At 41.6% G+C, this 18,729-nt stretch overlaps 1 protein-coding gene across 1 annotated transcript in view; it reads left to right on the top strand.

The window, feature by feature from the left end:
* The window catches only part of LOC136843655 (transmembrane protein 181), a 393,597-nt gene that overhangs the window by 197,721 nt on the left and 177,147 nt on the right, over window positions 1–18,729 (top strand). The window contains exon 11 of the mRNA XM_067112206.1: window positions 5,610–5,639. Coding sequence (XP_066968307.1) covers window positions 5,610–5,639 — 30 coding nt within the window. The remainder of the gene's footprint in view (window positions 1–5,609; window positions 5,640–18,729) is intronic.

Here is an 18,729-nt window from a genome sequence, read left to right as displayed (position 1 = left end):
TGTTACTTACAGACGGTTCGTTGTGAGGAGCCCGGTGCTCTGCGGTACTGCACCAGCCCTATGGGCATGTCGTCTGTCGAGCCCATGCGGGCTGTGCAGTCCGGTTGGATGACCTGTCGGTGGCACCCGGATGGTTGTGAGGTCTGCTTGTCTTTTCACGGCGTGTCAGGTTTAGACGAGTGGGTAAGCTTATAGTTACTGCCTTTAGTTTTCCTGGTATCCTCACTTGTTTTATTTTACGTTATGTAATATATGAATTATATATTTCTCACCAAGAACTCGGTTGTTAAGTCCTCCCCTCTTCCAGGACGAAAGCCTCACGCGGAGGTGTCGAGGAAGTAGCGGCCATAGATCTTGTGACCTGGAACCAGAATGAACAGGGCCAGGAGGTAGGTGGGGAGGTAAGTGAGGCAGTGGGGGGCGGGCTCTTTTGATTCTCCTTCTTCCACCGCTTCTTTTCAGGGTTTTCATGTCTTCTTTGAGGGAATGTGCCCAATCCACTGTCCCCAAATTGAAGAAGACCTTGAAGGCGAAGGCTATAAGTCCCTCGCCTCCTGCAAGCATCCCCTTCTCCGGTGAAGCCACGGATGATAGTCCAGCTGCTTCCACAGGCAAGGCCACTGGGTCTCTGCTAAGAGTTCGAGTTCGAGGGCAGCTAAGGCTAGCCCGCCTGCCTGCCTTTGACCCGGAGGGCTTTGCAGGATGCCCTGCAAAAATTTTCTTCGAGGTAGATGCAGCTGAGTAAGCTTTACGAGAGGCTGCAGAGCCAGGAGACCGCTCTCCGGGTTCATGAGTCCGGCGGGTCCGCAGTTCAATATCCTGCCCGACGCCCGCCCCTCCTCCATTTGACAAGGGGAATCCATGGCATTTTGCCCTTCATGCCTCGGGGCATGAAGATATCTTTACCATCGAGGGCCCAGGCACGCAGACCTCGAGGAGTTAGAATTCTTCTCCTGATCTGCTGCCCCCTACCCAGGCTTCGCCAGACTGATCGGAGGAAGCTTGGGTGAGATCGGATAAGGTCCCAAAGGAGACAGTAATCTTCCCTGAGGGACCTCAGGTGCAGTCCGCTTGATGCGCTACTGTAGTGAATGGCAGGCATGGAGAACACAAAGTTGACCCCTTCAAGGGCAACTTCACAATGTTCTGTTGGGTGATAAGATCCCAAACCCCCTCTGCATGACTAAGGTAGCCCACACGACGCCCAGGCTTGCTCGAGGGTAAAGTCGTTGTTCTCAGCCCGGAGACTGATCCCACCTCACTGATCTTCCCCGGAGACGCCATGAGTTCTGGGAAGACGCCCCGCCACCTTTACTGGGTAAGCTGATCCGGAGTGCGATCCAACATCTTTAGTGAACAGTTTCCCAAATTGCCAGAGGCCTCCTCAAAGCAGAGTTTGAGGCTAGGTGTCAGCTGAGCCGATCACTTAATCACTGTGCCTGGCGGAAGCAGCCGCAGACATTCTCATGAGGAGTTAGAACTCTTCCAAGTCCTGACGGTTCCTATTGGGCAGGATTTCAGGCGATTCTGCGGACTTTATGGTAGCAACGACTGAATTGCCGCACCATCTTCAACGACATGCTTCATCAGACATGAGCCTAATAGCTCATGAAAGTTCCTTCACAGCTAACTCTTCCCAGAAGAAGAAGTCAATAATGTCCTGGCAGAGGCAACCAGGGCAAATCAGAGTCTGCGCCCGCTGTGGGTATCCCCGCTTTGCCGAAGACCCCCGAGTCCGGCGTCTCTCAAGGCAGACCTGGCAAACGATACAGGAGGCACAGGAGACAACACGCAGGCTGTTGTCCAGGCTGGGTACCTGTCTCAACAGTTTAAGCCAGCCCCACCTCAAAGCGCCCAACCCCAACAGTTCGTGCTGGTGCAGCCAGCTCAACACTCTTGCCGCCCTTCCTTTGACGCTCTCCGGTGTTTAACCCTTCTTATGAGGGCCAGGGTCTGTTTGGCCTTAATAGAGCGCAAGGGGGACTAGAGCAGAGCCTCCTTCAGAGGCAAGGCTGCCCTGCCACCTCTCTCCTGGGGAAGAGGAGGTCGCGGTAGAGGAGGCAAGCCTGCCCCTCCCAGTGAGAACAATCAGGTAGGTGGCAGACTTTATCTGTTCAGGGACCGTGACTCAGTCCATGGGCCCCACAATATAGTCTCCAAAGGTTTGGCTGGAGCTGGATCAAAGGACCTCCACCTTTGACCAGATTTCATCAACCGCTTCCCAAAGTTTCATGGGACTTTATGCATTGAATTACTCCTAAAGAGAGCCTACAAAGAAAGGGAGACACCTGAATTTCAAGGCAGCCTGTTTATGTTCCCAAGAAACTCCAGTCAACAAAGAGTAATCCTGGATCTGTGCTGCCTCAATCTTTTATATTCAATGCATAAATCGTGATGTTTACAACGCATTAGAGGTACGGACTCTACTTCCTGGAGCCGTCACCACCTTCTATAGATCTTTCAGACGCATATTATCACGCCCGATTGCGCCGAACTTCTCCCCTTCCTAGGTTTCAGACTGGGGAAACAGGCCTACTCTGCTCCGGTCATGCCATTCGGCTCAACATAGCACCCAGAATTCACACGGGGTTGGCGGAAACAGTAGTACAACAGCGTTGCAGTCCCGGGGATATCGCTAGTCGCATACCTAGATGATTGGATAATCTGGGCATCCAACGCCGAGGAGTGCCGAGAGCTACGCCAGTGATCGAAGCTTTCTGGAATCTTAGTTTTCAGGATAAACAGGGCTGTCCCGCCTAACTCCGAGGCTCGGGATTTCAGTGGCTAGGCATCCAGTGGGACCTAGTTTCACAAACTGTCTCATTCCACCAGCCAAACGAAGGGAGATAGCCAAAGCCACCAGGCAATTCCTCAAAAACAGGAAAGCTCTCGCAAGGAATCTTGTTCCCCACCTCGCATTCGGTACAGACCTGCTTCTAAAACAAAGCTGAAAGACATAAACAGAGTGGCTAAGACGAGCTAATATCAAACTCACGGACAAGTATTGATTTCGCACTGGCGAAAGACTCCGTCAGGTCCAGTCAAGGGTCTCTCAAAGCCGTCTCCTTCACCTCTCTCCAGCCTTAATAACTCACAGACGCTAAGCGTGCTGGGAGGATATCACCAAAAGAAAAGGTACAGGGTACATGGTCCACAATGTTCACAGTTCCATATAAACATCTTGGAAGCGATCTGGAAGTGATGGCAGTATTTCTAACCCCCTGAAAACTTCTGCTACCAACCAGGTTCATATCAGGCTGGTGTTGGACAAGTGTGTAGTAGTACATTGCATAAACAGAGGGGTTCTGAATCAAGCCGGATAAAACCAAGTGATGATAGCCATCTTCTCACTCATGGAGAAACACGGCTGGCACCTGTCAGCTACCCATCTAGCAGGAGTCCGGAATGTTATTGCAGACTCTCTGTCCAGAACAGCTCCGGAGTCAGAATGGTCCCTGACGCTCTTCGAATGATCCGCCGGCAGGTTCCGGGCCTTCAGGTGGACTTGTTTGCCACGGAGAGCAATCACAAACTCCCTTGTTATAATTGCTCCCAACCTGACCTCAAGCTCATTCCACAGATGCAATGTCCTTAGACTGAACAATTGGCAGAAAATTTATCTGTTTCCAGCCAAAACCCTCTGATGCCGGTGTTTCACAAGCTCAGGTCATTCAAGGCCAAGTGGCCTTGGTAGGCCCCAACTTTGCAGCAAATGGTTCCTTTCTTCTGGAGCTCAAGCTTGACAATGTCATCAATTACCCTAACCACAGCTGACTCAAATAGTGCAAACAAGGACTGTGTCACTTCTCAAAAATTCTGAATGCCCTGGCTCTATGGACTTTATGAAATTCACCGCTCAAAGAGAGTGATATTGATCCCATTAATACTCTGTTTCTTGAGTCAGACAAAAGAGATTCTACCTCAGACATGACTCAGCAGTTAAAAGTTGGCATCCTTTTAAAGTAATCTGGCCCAAACCATGACCGCCAATTTGGCAATATCATTCTTCAGGTCATTTGAAAAGGGTCTGGCCCTGGCTACTCATAACCACAGCAAAATCAGCTTTGAAAAAGGTGTTTTGCATGGCTTAAGATTGATTAGCAGATTCATACTTTTCATCCATTCCTAGAGCATGCGCCCGCAGACTCCGTGACCCGCCCTCATACGGTTTCCTGGTTCTTAATGATGTTCTAAAATTAGCCTCAGAAATTAATAATGATCAATGTTCTTATTTAAATCTGTTAAAAAGACGTTGTTCCTAATTAGTCTAGCTTCAGGAGCTCTCTCTTTCTCTCTCTGTCTCTCTCTAGAGTCAATCACGAATTACCTTCCATAATCAGTCAGAATCACTGCACCTCCCATTCACACACCGAGCTTGGAAAAACACTCGACGTCCAGATAGGTGAGTCACTTGAAGCCTCAATTGACAAGACATAATCCTTATGCTCCAGTCCCATGAGGGCCTACTTAAAAGAACTTCTCAGTGTTTGTCTGGTAATCTATTTATCACGGAAAAAGGTGAAACATCAATTATAGAACAGGATCCGGAAATAATTGACAACAAAAATGGTGGTTTTGGATTAAACAAGCAAATTCGGATTCAGTCACCTAAGGAAATCAGATATCCAGAGCATTTACATATTGCTAATTATTATTCAGGCAAAACACGAATTTCGGAACGGTTACTCTAAAAAGGAAGTCAAATTTTCATCGTGATTTGTTTGCGACAATGAATGAAATCACTCAGACGCAAGTGAAAGTGTGACTGATTGATGATGTAGGAGCATTATCAAAACCAATAAATAATCCCACGTTAGTCCTTTCCCTACCGCTCTGATGCTAAATTATTTGCCCTGCCAAATTTCTCCAAAATTGAGGGATGCCTAGCCTGAACAAATAAAAATTATAATGTGAAAATGGTTGCGTGTGTTATCCTCCAGCATGTGAAGTTATATTTTCTTCCGTGATTTAGTCTTCCTATGTGGAGGGTACACTGTAAGTTTTGTCTTTATTTAGTGTCAGTATTCGGCCACTATAGCTATTACCCCCTTGTATATAGCTTTACCATACCTTATTATAGTATCTTATATCCATCTTGTCATAACTGAACCTTCTCTAACAACTGAGTATTTAATTATATTTTCCTCCTGTAAATTGTTTTCACTAATGGTGTTTTTCCGTGCTGATCACCTAAATTTTTATCACTTTTAGACCTTTGGTCAAGACTTGGTATGATTCCCTATTATGATTCCTATACTCAGGGACAAGCTCAGTGCCCAGGGTTTTGACAAAGGAAAAATCTATTCTAAATGGAGGCTTTCCCAACCTTGTGACCCAAATCCCAGGATCTACTGAGACTTTCCTCCCTGAATAGGCTAATCATCTCCTAAGCTTGTGGGGGTCAGAGAGAGGAATGAGTTCAGAGAGAGAGAGAGGAGAGAGAGAGAGAGAGGCAGGTGAGAGAGAGGAGAACGGTTAAAGAGGAGAATACGGGGGTTTTGTTGGCATTTGTTAAGGATTTTAAAGAAGTGCGGTCCTGTGGCATGTACAACAGAAACTCACGTTTACCTATACCGACGCTCATTTTATTTAATTACAGCTGGGGTAAGAAACCCGTCCTTCCTGATAGTCTTTTCTCTGTATATTTAGGCAAAGTATTTACCTAGAAATATGCTGATGGATATTTCACTCTCTGACACAGGGCCTCCTCAAAAATACTTTTTGGTTTGTCAAAAGCCCTGGAGAAAAGAGAATTGAGTGAGAGTATTGTCATTGATTACATCCACTTGAAAATGGTGTTCCACATGAATTAACATCAAGTGGCCTGGTTTAAATATAAGGAAATAAATGATATCAGTAATAATCTGCCCATGAGAATTAAAAGTAACTTGTATATGGATGATTTTGGCCAAAGATTATTCACATAAAACATGCAGAGTAAATCATATAATAAAACTATAATAAAATAGATGAATATATATATCTGTAGGCTTCAATTTTTCTATTACAAGAGACTCAAGAAGTAATATTTATATAAAAATAAAAGTTTAAAAAAGGTGAAGAAATAGATTTAAAAATCAGAAATCATTCCATATAACTATATAAACAGACATACCTATATATATACTGTATATAAACAACAGTGCTGTCCATCATTGTTTATGGAAGAAGAAACTATGGCTCAGCATCAGACGCAACACTGGAAAACATTGGACCCAGTTCATAAATTAAGGCCTTACTGGAATATAACCAGTAGCTTACTTCATCACTCAACGTCCCGTATTAGTTTTTGAATCACGGTCGCTGACTTGTAATCAGCCCAGTCAGATATACAGGTTCTAAAACAAAACAAAAACAAATTGTTTGGGACTGACTGACTAGCAGCAGTCATGACAAACCACAGGAAGGAGCGTGACACAACCACTAAAGCACCTTAAAACTAATTAAAACTATATAATGATGTACAAGAAGCTAGTGTGGTATTAAACAGATCACCTAATTAACAAAGAGATTCAGAATCAAAAACAAAGCTCTCCTTCTAAACGAGTTTCTACCAAAAAACCAGTAAAACTTCGGCAACGAGTATGAATAAACATCGCACAACTCAGTCAACAATAAAATACAACCAGCAAACTCTCAGCTACATCACAAAATAACTAAACAGTTACATTAAAATTAACCACGGCCCGGTGGTGGCGTGGCTCATATCCTTGCCAGAAGCACCACTATGACTGAATTTAACTTAAAAAAATAAAACTACTGAGGTTAGAGGGCTGCAATTTGGAATATTTGATGACTGGAGGTGGACGATCAATATCCCAATTTGCAGCTCTTAGCCTAGGTAGTTTTAAGATCTGAGGTGAGATGAACTCTGTGCAATCATCGAAGCAGCCAGTGACTGCAAACAGGAACGCATCCAACACAGATGATCATGGCAGAAACATTGAGACAGCAAATCTGCTGCCAAACAGGAACCAGTTCCCCAGATGACTATGGTTTAGTCACCCAGCCATCCTCTGCTACTACAGCCAACAGGTAACATGATATCTGCTGCAAAAATAAGGACGCTATGCTGCTGAGACCTGACTCGCTGCCATACCAAACCCGACTGCCGCAGTCAGTACGAAGGCGACAGACGTCAAATTCGCAAACAAAAACAAATAACAGGTAAGGAGACAACACCCACAACAAGGGAACAATCTGCTAATGATTGTTAAAAAAAAACCTGTAAACATCACACTCTCCATAGAGAGCTAGTAACAATGAAGAGTGCTGTGAGAATTTAGACAAATGATTCTCCAACAAAAAAATTATTTGAATTAAGAGTAAGAGATGTTTATAAACAATCATCCACCTCCTTGCCCAGTTAGAGCTAGAAGATTATTTGAGTCACTAAATATAAATATACAATTACCTTTAATAGTAAAATTACCTCCTCCTTGGACACTGAATAAAATGAGAATTTGTACACACTTAAAATATCTATCAAAAAGTTATTCGTATACCCCAGAACACCATAGACAACATACAGTTGAACATATAATCCGAAAAGGTTCACATTACGCAATGTACACCGACGGATCTAATTCACAATACAGAGTGGGATATGCCGCAGTATCCCTAGACAAAACATATCAGTTCTCTCTACCAGACAGTGCCTCGGTATTTACAGCTGAGTTATGTGCAATACCATTAGCCATAAAGATAATTAGAGAAGCCTTATGAAATAATTTTGTGATTTATAGCGACTCCAGAAGTGCTATGGAAGCTATTCAGAGCTATAATAAAAAAAAAATATTGTACAACAAATTAAGTGTTCACTCCATAGATTGTATAGCAATGGAAAAAATATTGAAATATGTTGGATCCCTGCCCATGTAGGGATTAAAGGAAATGAAGAGGCTGATAAAGCAGCCAAAGAAGCAGCCCACATGACAAGAGCAAATGTAGACATCCCTATTAGTGACTATATAAGATATATAAAAACAATCATTGTAAGTAAATGAAAAAATATATGGAATGAAGAACCTGAAAGTAATAAATTAAAACAGATAAAATCCAGTGTTGGAAAATGGAGTTCGTCATATCAGAGAGAAAGACACAAGTAATTCTGATGCGTCTTTGAATAGGCCATACTCGTTTGACACATGGACACTTAACCCTTAAACGCCAACTGGACGTATTTGACGTCGACTAAAATTGTCTGTCGGGTGCCAAGTGGACGTAAAATACGTCAACTACAAAAAGTTTTTTTAAATATTTGCAGAAAAATAGTTATAGGCCTAGTTTGCGAAAGATTTTAAATCACACACCTTGAGGGATGCTGGGAGTTCATGGATCACGCTGTTGTTTTGTTTACAAGCGTTACCCAGCTGCGCATGCGCGAATTTCTTTCCTCTCACGCTACAAAGCATCAGCGATGCATCATCGGAGAGCGATTTCTTGACGCATTCGTGTTTTGCAGAACTTTTGCGAGTGTTAGCGTATTTGTGACGCAACAGGACGTTTGCAGAGATGTCCCAACGTCGTCAGGACCGTGAAAGGTGCATATTGCCTGTCAGTAGTGAGTGTGTGAGGCGAGTTTTAGATTGGGATGCTGGAGAGGGACCGAGCACCCAAGGTGACCCAGCTTTTCAACGCTGTGTTGTGCGGCCACGTGTGGCTGAAGGGGACCAAGGACCACATCCTGTGCCTTTTACAACCCCTAGGAAGCATCAGGGTGTCATGAGGGGCATCCGTAAGCATTTGGTAGGCCTCCAACAAAAGGACATTGATGAGTACTTGTTGGAGCTCGATCGAGAGCAGGTGGAAAGTCCTCATTTTGATGGCAGTTGGTCATCTAGTGACGAGGACATCACGCCTGATGTCAGTGATGACGAGTATTTGCCCCCAATGTCTGTACGGGAGCCACAGGAGGAAAGTGAACTGGAGTTTAGTGGTTTCAGTGCGTATGAGGGAGAGGCTGAGGAGGAGGAGGAGGCACCGATTGTGGCTGGTGAGGACGAGACAGAAAGTGATGGTGAAAGTGAGGGAGATGGGCCAGTGGGGAGGGTGGGAGTGCAAAGTCGTGCCAGGCGCGTGCGCACGCGACGGGCCGCGTGAAGGTCGCAAAACGTCACGGCAGCTTGGGTGAAGGCTGTTCGTCCGAGAAAGTGATGAGGGGTGGTTGGAGGACCCCACCCCACTTAACATGCACCCATTCATGGCAGCACCTGGACTGACCGTCCCTGTGCCTCTCACTGCACTGGGGTTCATTCAGCTCTTCCTGACACGGGAATTGCTGGAATACCTCGTTGCAGAGACAGCGGATTACGCTTGGTACTGCCGTGAGGAACTGCAGATGACGTTGTCGTATCGCTGGTGGGGCTGCAACCTCATGGACATGGTGCATGTTTTGGGGCTCCACATTTTTTTTGGAATGATGCTTGCTGTCGACGTCAGGCAATATTGGAGGCGGAATTTTTTTTTAAGTACGCCCAATGTGCCTGGCATTATGCCCCGTGATAGTTTCCTGGCGTTGGACAGGTATTTCAACGCCTTCAACCGAAGGGCCATACCCCGGAATAACCCCGACCACCTTATCTTAGTCCGCCCAGTGTTGGACTACATTCGTGAATGGTGCCAGTTTCTCGTGGTTCCTTCCAAGAACCTTTCTTTAGATGAGGGGACGATGCCATACAAAGGGCGTCTAAGTATAAAAGTGTACAACCCCAAGAAGCCAAAGAAATATGGTGTGAAGATATTTTTTCTGACGGAATCCAACACTGGATACGTCGTGGTCTTCTCCACGCTGCATGACACTGTCTTCGGTCTTGTGGATCGTTTCTGTAACCAGGGATACCACCTGTTTATGGATAATTATTCCCAAGACGGAGTCGCAGGATACTAGGGGCTAGCTTCATGAGATTCCTTGAAGGAACTCAATCAAATTACTTTGCAAAGACTGTTCTATAACGCCAGTGAGAGAGAGAGAGAGAGTTAACTCTTATCCACACTGAACAAGGAGAGAGAGAGAGAGAGAGAGAGAGAGAGAGAGAGAGAGAGAGAGAGAGAGAGAGAGAGAGAGAGTTGTCCCATTCACACTGAACAAGGAGAGAGAGAGAGAGAAAGAGAGAGAGAGTTAACTTCATCCACACTGAACAGGAGAGAGAGAGAGAGAGTTAACCTATCACTGAACAAGGAGAGAGAGAGAGAGAGAGACAGAGAGAGAGAGAGAGAGAGAGAGAGAGAGAGAGAGAGAGAGAGTTAACCTATCCAAGCCACTGGGAACTGTTACTGTCAACACCTTACAAGACCCCGACCAGCGATAATAGGTCCCAGTGTGAGGCACCTTTTTGAGTGATTGAAAAAGGTGCTAACAAACTTTCAACAAGATTTTGCATCTTCCAGTCTTGGAAAAACAAGCATCTTAGATATTTGTCAGATTATTCGCAGATCTACACTACACACACTCCTGTTAAAGACACAGATGAGCTGATATCACGATATGAATAGACGCCCAATCGATGCTGCGCGGTGGATTTACTGTCCTGTCTGCTCTTAATAAATAAGTGAAGATATATTCTTTTTGCATCTTGCTATTTGAAATTTTAGAAAAACGTTTTCTAGTAATTTTCCATTAATTTTTGCTTAGAATTACCAGCATTACTCTCTCCTTTCAAGACTAATTATTTATTTAATAATTGTAGATTTCCCTATTAGTTATTTTCCTTAACTCTTCATTCTAGCTGTAAATGACTTTGTAGAAGTTATATGTGCAAATTTTGTGTACTTATGTGATGAATTTTGATGATATTGCAATTTCAAGTGACTAAAATTTATTTTTATAAAGCATAATCATGTTTTAATTGTTTTTGAACTCAATGAAATTTAATTTTTTTTTGTGTGACAATTTGACAAATTGTTTTGAATTTTTGCATAACAATATAACATCAACCAATTTTTTTAACTTTATTCCTTGTTTTCTGATTGTCTCATTATTTTTTATATGACATAGCATTCCTGTTTGAAGAAGTTATTGATTCAAATTTATCAGAGTTAAATACCATCCTATTTATCTGATTTAAGATTTTGTTTACAATTAGTAGGAGTCGAATTTCAAGACTAAATTTACTTATTCTTGTGTCATCTGGAAATACTAACAATAAGCACAAATAACCAGAACCAAAATAGTGTTAATCATAATCACAATACACAATGCAATAGCAACACCGTACCTTGTGGTACACTAATAATACTAATAATCCGGATTTCTCATCGCTTGGTAATCACTATCTTTATTCTGTTTTGCAAAAATTCTTTTATCCATCTTCCTACTTTGTCAACAGGTGGATTTCCAATTTTTTTCGCAAAAGCAGACTCGAAGCCTACCTGTAAATCATTGGCTAGGTAAACCACACTCGTATATTTTCATTTGGAATATTTTCACAGATGAAATGGCTAAAATAAATGAAGCCTTGTTGCTCTTTCCGGTCAAAACATGTTGTCCACATTGAACAATCTATTTTTCATTAAATTTTCATTAAACTTTTTTTCATTACCCTTTAAGGATACTTGTCATAATCTGATGTCAGAAATCAGGCCCATAATTACTTTTGGCTCTAGTCTTGAACCACTTTTGAAAGTAGAGACAATTTACAATTTATGCTCATCAGAAATCTTGCCTGAATGCAATATACTTTCTGAATAATATTAAAGATTTAGAATGAAAGGTACTTTCTATAACAATATGGATCAGTTTGGGCATCCGGTCCTGCCGCTGATCCATTTTTAATTTCATAACCCTTAAACGCCTGTCATTTGGACGCCGTCCAAAATTTCTTGAAGAGAAAGAGGAAAAGCTTTCAGAAAAATGAAAATGCTCCCAGAAAAACAAGCCTTCAAACGGAAAAATAAAGAAATCCAAGTTTGCGGAAGATCTATCAGAACATTAGAACAACAAGCGGATGCTGGGAGTCAAGAATAATCTTAATTTTAAAATGAGCGTCAATTCTTGATAATTCGCATGCGCGAATAGACCAAATACCTTCGCATCAGGAGCATCAGATCAGCAAAATACTAAAAGAAAAATGGAATCCAGATCAAAGGGAACTTTTGCAAGTCTAACAAATTGGACCACACAAACCTTATGCAGAGATGGTCAAAAGGCGTCAGGATCACAAAGGCGCATACCCAAGTTGAAGTATTCCGCTCAGGTTAGACCAAGACAGGGATGCTGGCTTTGCCCAGGTATCAAAGTGATTTTTAACAAATCGTGTGAAAACTCGAGAAATGATGCACGGTTTGTAGAAAGTATTGCGACATTTAACAATCAATCATTGCTGGTTTTGCAACAAACGGAAAGTCTCTAGAAATAAAGAAATAGTTGAATTAAGTAGTAATCAACATCAAATAAGTCTTCAAACTCAATCGGACAATTTATTTCTACACAGAATGCCGAAAATTACTTCAAGAAGATATTTTTAGTTACATAACCGATTATAAATCAAAATGTGAAGAGTTCATCCAAAATACAACAAAAATAATCATTTGTATTTTCACAGTGTTTTAATATTTAATCAGAAATCACGTTAACTGACCTAAAATTCCAACATTCGGTAAATTATGTACTGACCTTAATGATCGAAAACGCATCCGTAAGCCATAATTATTAAACAGTAACAATCAACAAATTACCTTCATTTTTAAAACAAACGGAAATTCAGGTCAAAGCAAAATAATTAGAATTCTTGTGAATTTTTGAAAAAAGTTTAGGCAATGTGCCTTTTAGAAATAGACCTTGATGAAAATCCTGTTGATTTCTTGCGTCAGAAAGCTGTAATTTTTTCCGTCGCTTTATTATTCTCATATAAATTAACATGAAATGTGGAGATTATACTAGAATACAACAAAAATATAACGTTCCACAAGACAATAAAAAGGTTTTAATGCTTTACGCTTGAAATCAAAAGAAAAATTTCAACCAAATCTGATCAATTTGATCTGACTGAAATGATCGAGAAAGACATACAGAAAACATAATTATTACATCAAGAGTAACAATAAAATTTAACTTCATTTTGTAATGGAAGGAAAAAGTTCCACAATTACAGACTAGATTTTTAAGATGTTGCACAAAATTTTCCATCGCTCAGCAAGCGTGTACCCGCTGAATAAATGGCATTGATCCCCAATGTTCTGAATTCTTTCGAGGAACAAGACATTATGATGATAATAAAGTGTTATAAATACAGAACATTATAGCAATGTAGTAATCAGTTAATATAATGAAAAAATAGTAAATTACTGTTGTTAAACACATGTTTTTTACTAGATATAAATAAATCACGATAACTGAAAAATTTTATAGATCAAGGTCAACTTTGACTCAAACAAAGATCGAAAACGCATCCGTAAGCACTGCCATTGATAATTACATTCAATTAATACTAAACATTTACCTTCATTTTACAAATAAAGTGTTTAACAAATTATTTAGATTTTGGTAATTTCCCAAAAAATCTTGCACCTGGCGCGCGCGCGTCCCAGTGAAAATCCAATCATTTCTTTTTCATTTGAAATAATTTTTTCGCCGTTTCCATAGCATTGTTACAAAAACAGATTTCTGTTTGTAATGAAATTTAATAGAAAACCAAAACAAATATGTCATTCAGTTTACTAAAACAGTTTTTTAACATTTGGTTCAAAGTCACGATAACTGAAAAAAGTTTAACATTAGCAAATTGACTCGCAAATTATCGAAAACGCAATTTTAAGCCATACATTTGACTTTCAGTGGCCTTATAATCATTTAAATACTTATGCAACTAAACTGGCACAATTTCTAGCAAATATGTAAGATTTTGCTGTGCTTTTTGAAAAAATTTTCTAAGTCCGAAGCGATGGACTTTCTGAAAATCCTGTCATTTCTTGGCACAGCTTGCTGTACTTTTTTTCCCTGTTTGTATTATTCATTACATAAAGTGTTACATGAAAATGTGCGCAATTCACAAAGAAATACAACAAAAATATATCATTCCTTTAGCTTCTTCACAGTTTTTTTATATTTACATCGAAATAACGATAACAGAAAAAAATCAACCTTCATTGTCAACTTTAACTCGATCAAATGGTTCAAAATGCACTTCCTCTTTTGACGATACAGCTAGGCAATATTCAATCAATCAAAATGGATTTTTGCAGAATTGTAAAAAGTCTCTAGAACATAGTTTGATATTTGGTGAATTTTTGAAAAACTTTTTTACGTCTGCGAATTCCTCAATTCATGGATCATCATTTTGTGATAATTTTCCTCTGTTTGCTCTAATCGTTTTACAATCTGTTATATACCAAAATCATCGCAATTAGATGTACAATACAAACTAAAAAAATTAACCATTAGCTTCAACTTTTCTTTTCCAAATAGATGAATTTTCGGTGAAATTCTCAATATTTACATAGATGTGCAATTTTTGTGTTTCTTCCTTGTAACTTCAAATTGAGGTTGAGATGGCCAAAATGAACTCAATCTTGAAAACTCTGCTGGTGAGAGCTGAAAAGTCTTCCTCTCTCGCACTACCTTCACACAATTTGTCTTGTTTCTGCTTTGGCAAAATTTCCACTTCATCCTTGAGCCTGTTAAAGAGCGACTCATTTGGAACATGTTTCCCTTGAGAAGAGGAAGCGGACTCTTGTGTGAACAATAAAACTTGATCCCAAGAAACAGATCTGACCAAGACAATGAGCTGCAAGAAATCCTAGAATTCAAAAGATAACCCTTTCCAAGGAATTTGTAGAAACCAAATTCACAGTGAACTGCGTCAGAAATACCTGGCAGTGGTTTTGGACAAAGGAAAAATGATTGTCTGAGGATAACATGGTCACACGGGGTGAAATTACCATTAGAATTTTTTCTTTCACGCATTGCCAAAAATACCAGAGAAAAAAGCTAATCAGGAATGCTGGGGGCACCCCAGTACAAACACCAATAATCCCAAACAGACCGTCGCATATGGTATGGGGTGAGTGTTTGAAAAAACATCACAGGCCCCTGCTGTTGTCTCCAATGCTGCTGAGAAAGTGAATTTCTTCTTTCACAGTTCCAACACTCACCGCCGAGAATAAACAACGGCTGGCAGCCATCTTGCAATCATCAGTACTTTCACCCCCAAGCTGTATTGCAAAGGTGGGAGACTGCTTTATTTTTGTCCAGACTTGTTCTTTTAGGTCTTCCTTCAAAGAAGTTCATCAATGTCAAAATCCTTCACTTCTGAGCTAACCGATAAATCTTTGAAATTGTAACAGAGAATCATACAAAGCTTAGAGAAACCTTGCAGCTCAAACAACCAGGAGCTTTAAATAAAAGTCTCCCAAGTACACAAGCTTCTTTGCTTTTTGCAAAAATATACAAGAATAATGAACTCGTCAAACATGACTTCCACTAGTTTCCGTTTCTTGATCAAAACACTGCTAAGGTACCAAAACTTCATATGATTCAGGCTCAACTGAAGGTTGGCTGTAAGAAATCCTTTGGCTTTTCAACAATAAATGTACAATGCTCAAATGTCGTTCCAGAGTCCAGGTCTTAAAACATCATTGCTGAGGACTGTATTAAACAAGGCATTTCAGGCAGATGGAAAAGACAGGGTTGTTGAGATCTTCACTCCTCAAGTGGAAGGAATAATGCTTCCTGCAGCCACTGTCTAGGGGAAAGAAGAGATAGTGATTTAAGATACGTTCTTTACTAAATGATGGTTAGGAATTTGTCAGAATGGATACTTTTTTAAGATCCACATGAAATTGATACTTGTGGAAATAATTATGTGGAGGTGGCTACTCAGATAACAAAACTCACTTTATGAAGGCATTGTTTAATAAAAACAAAGTATCTGTTGCCTGATGGCCTTTAAGGAAAGTGTTCCTGTTTTCCTGATAAAAAGAGGATTAAGCACTAAAGTTCTAGGTAAATAAGTATTAGGGTAAAAATACAGAAAAATGGAAGCTATCAAGGGGATAACCTTCCAAGTTACTACCCCTGTTAGATCATCTATAATAGCAAAAATCTTGTCCGGGGATAGTAGAAGGTCCTGATGATGTCAATCAACATGGTTCGAACTACTCTGAGAGAGCTCCAGTTCAGAAATTCTGGCACCTGTGAGAGGCTAATTACAACCAACACTTTCCTTAATAGCCAGCCAAATATGGACACTGTTCATTGAATCATTCCATTCTAGCATGCCTTCAGTACGCCATTTAGAAACAATAAAACCGGTTTTCCTTGCCAAGTTGTTGGTCTCAGACGATGTCTTCCTCTAGGATTGATGAAAAGCAGGAATCTGTTAAGCTAAGTACCATCTTCTTGTAGGCTTTTTGTTGTGGCAAGTTTAAGCCAGACCTTTTTCAAACAATGATCTGAATGATATCAGCCAGATCCTCGCGTTCTTGAGCCTCAGATCTTTTCAGAATGATGGAATACCTTTTAGCGTGAATTTCTGCGAGAGTTTCTTCCTGTTATCTGATTTATCAATGTATTTCAGTTATTATCCACACCTCCTCTGAGCAGCTTCCTTTTGGATGGATTGTTACCTGCTCAGGGCACTTTGAATTCTTGAGAAGCTGTAACAGGTCCATTTGTACTGCTTGGGGTTCAACTCTCGTTTTTGTGTTCTTTATTTTCTCTTTCGTAGGCACTTTCAACTCGCGTTGAAGAATATATATCCAACTGCTGGTACTGTCTTGCTAACAGTTTACCTGATATGAAATGTGATGGATGACAAAATATTTTTGGATTAACAGGTTTATTGGTGAAAACAGACAGATTTTCTGCGTCATGGTTCCAATTTTGATTCCTTCCAACATGTGGAGGAGCTGTTAGGGTCCAGGTTGGGAGCAAGTTCTTATATATTTTTATGTGTATATTTATATTATTTACAAGTTTGAGACCTATCTTTGACGTTAATCCACTGAGAAGTTTTGTCCAGTGTTGTTGGAGTTCTGGCCTAAGTCCTGACAGAGAGTCTGCAATGACATTAGGCTCCTGCAAGTGGGTTTTCATGTGTGCCAACTTCCTTCTCCCCCGACCATGAGAAATGGGAGGAACACTTGATTGATCCGTTGATTTGGAGTTCTGTTTTCTGGTTCCATCCCGACCAGCCGTTATGTTTGATGGGTGTTCTTAGGCCTTGGGAGTTAGAATACTGCCCCCTTCCTCTGTTGGTATATCCGATCGGACCATTTTGGTTGTACTGGAACTTTTTGTGTTGGAAGGGTCTCCTCCAGCCTATTAGGGAAGGCCTGTCGGTGTTGGTGGGTGGCCAGACCTCGCGTGGCACTTCTCTGATAGGCCCTTCCTTCCTCTTTCACCTTCTCCCAGTCAAAAAAGCTCAACACTAGGGGAGGGTTAGGATGACACCTTGTTCAAGTTTTCATGATATTGCACGCCCGCCACACCCATTTATGTCTTCATTTGGTGGGTGTCTTTAGTTTCTCCTGCAGATGAGGAAAGAACCCAGGTCTCCATGAGTAATTTTAGAGGCTTTCTATATGTTGAGGATTTTCCCGCATCCACCTGGCCGCTCTATTGGCTGGCCCCAGATGTTTGTTATTTCCTCCCTGCTCCTTAGCGTGTGGCGTGTAATCTTCTCCTCCCGAATGAGGCGATTTCGGTCTCTTATCTGGCATAGCCCCAGGAACTCTGATCAGATGAGTGTTTCCACCTTCTGGCCTCCATGCCCAATTATCCAATCACCCTCGGTTGTTAAGCTTTCCCCGGGTTAGCCAGAGCATCGTTGAACTACCAGCTTCTTTCTGCCTGACTTTTACTGGTTCTTTTCCGCTGGGTTTTGAATCTCCCGTTGCTTTCTTGCCATGCCAATCCTAGGTGGGTTTGGTTCTCAATCGGTGATAGGCGCGTCACTAAAGTTCTCTGCCAGGTGGTGACAGCTCCATTTTGAAGTTTGAGTCCGCACTCCCACCCTGTACGTTACCATAGGTTTGAATTATATGTAAAGGATGTTTGACGTACAGGATGGAATATTAACCAACCATGACTGGAACCTTTTTACAGTTTGCTGATATAAGTCTGCCCATTAAATTTCAGGAGTCTCGGCTTTGTTTATTGCCCCTTAGCAGTTGTGTATAAAGTCCAATTGAAATGTTGATGGAACCTGGGATTAAGGTGTACTATAACCTGTCCAACTCCACCCCAGACCCCTTGGAACTCATCTGTTCATGTATTGTATATTATAATTATCCACTGGTTACTGAAACAGATTCAGCCTCCTGCCAACCTCTGAGCATGCTCCATCACTGAGTTTAAGGGTTCTCCTCTGCCCCCGCCTCCTTCCCCGGGGAGGAGGGAACGTAATGCAGCCTTGCATGTATATATCCACTTACAGATAGTGTCAGAGCATTCCATGGCGGTCTTGCACCAACCCCGGCTCATGGTTTGAAAGTTCCCAGACGTGACAGGTTGGGGTGGGGAATTGAGCAGTCTGGCACCCGGGCGGATTTTGTGAGGTTGGGCACTGAGGTTGAAGGTGATGGACCTGGAGACCGCATAAGCCCATTACGGTCTGGGTTTGTGGCCTTTAAATTCTTGAACCGCTTCATGGCTGTATTGCTTATCCTTGCTTATCTTGGCAGTGATAACCTCTGATGTCGGAGACTTGATTTGCCCTGGTTGCCTCTGCCAGACACTGCTCACTTCCCTCGTGACTCTTGATATTCGACCCTGAAGAGCTTGGAGTCGGC

The sequence above is a fragment of the Macrobrachium rosenbergii genome, chromosome 12 (genome assembly GCF_040412425.1).
Source record: "Macrobrachium rosenbergii isolate ZJJX-2024 chromosome 12, ASM4041242v1, whole genome shotgun sequence".
Taxonomy (NCBI): Eukaryota; Metazoa; Arthropoda; class Malacostraca; order Decapoda; family Palaemonidae; genus Macrobrachium; species Macrobrachium rosenbergii.
Note: the sequence above shows the minus strand (reverse complement) of the source record. Positions and strands in the feature narration are given on the sequence as shown.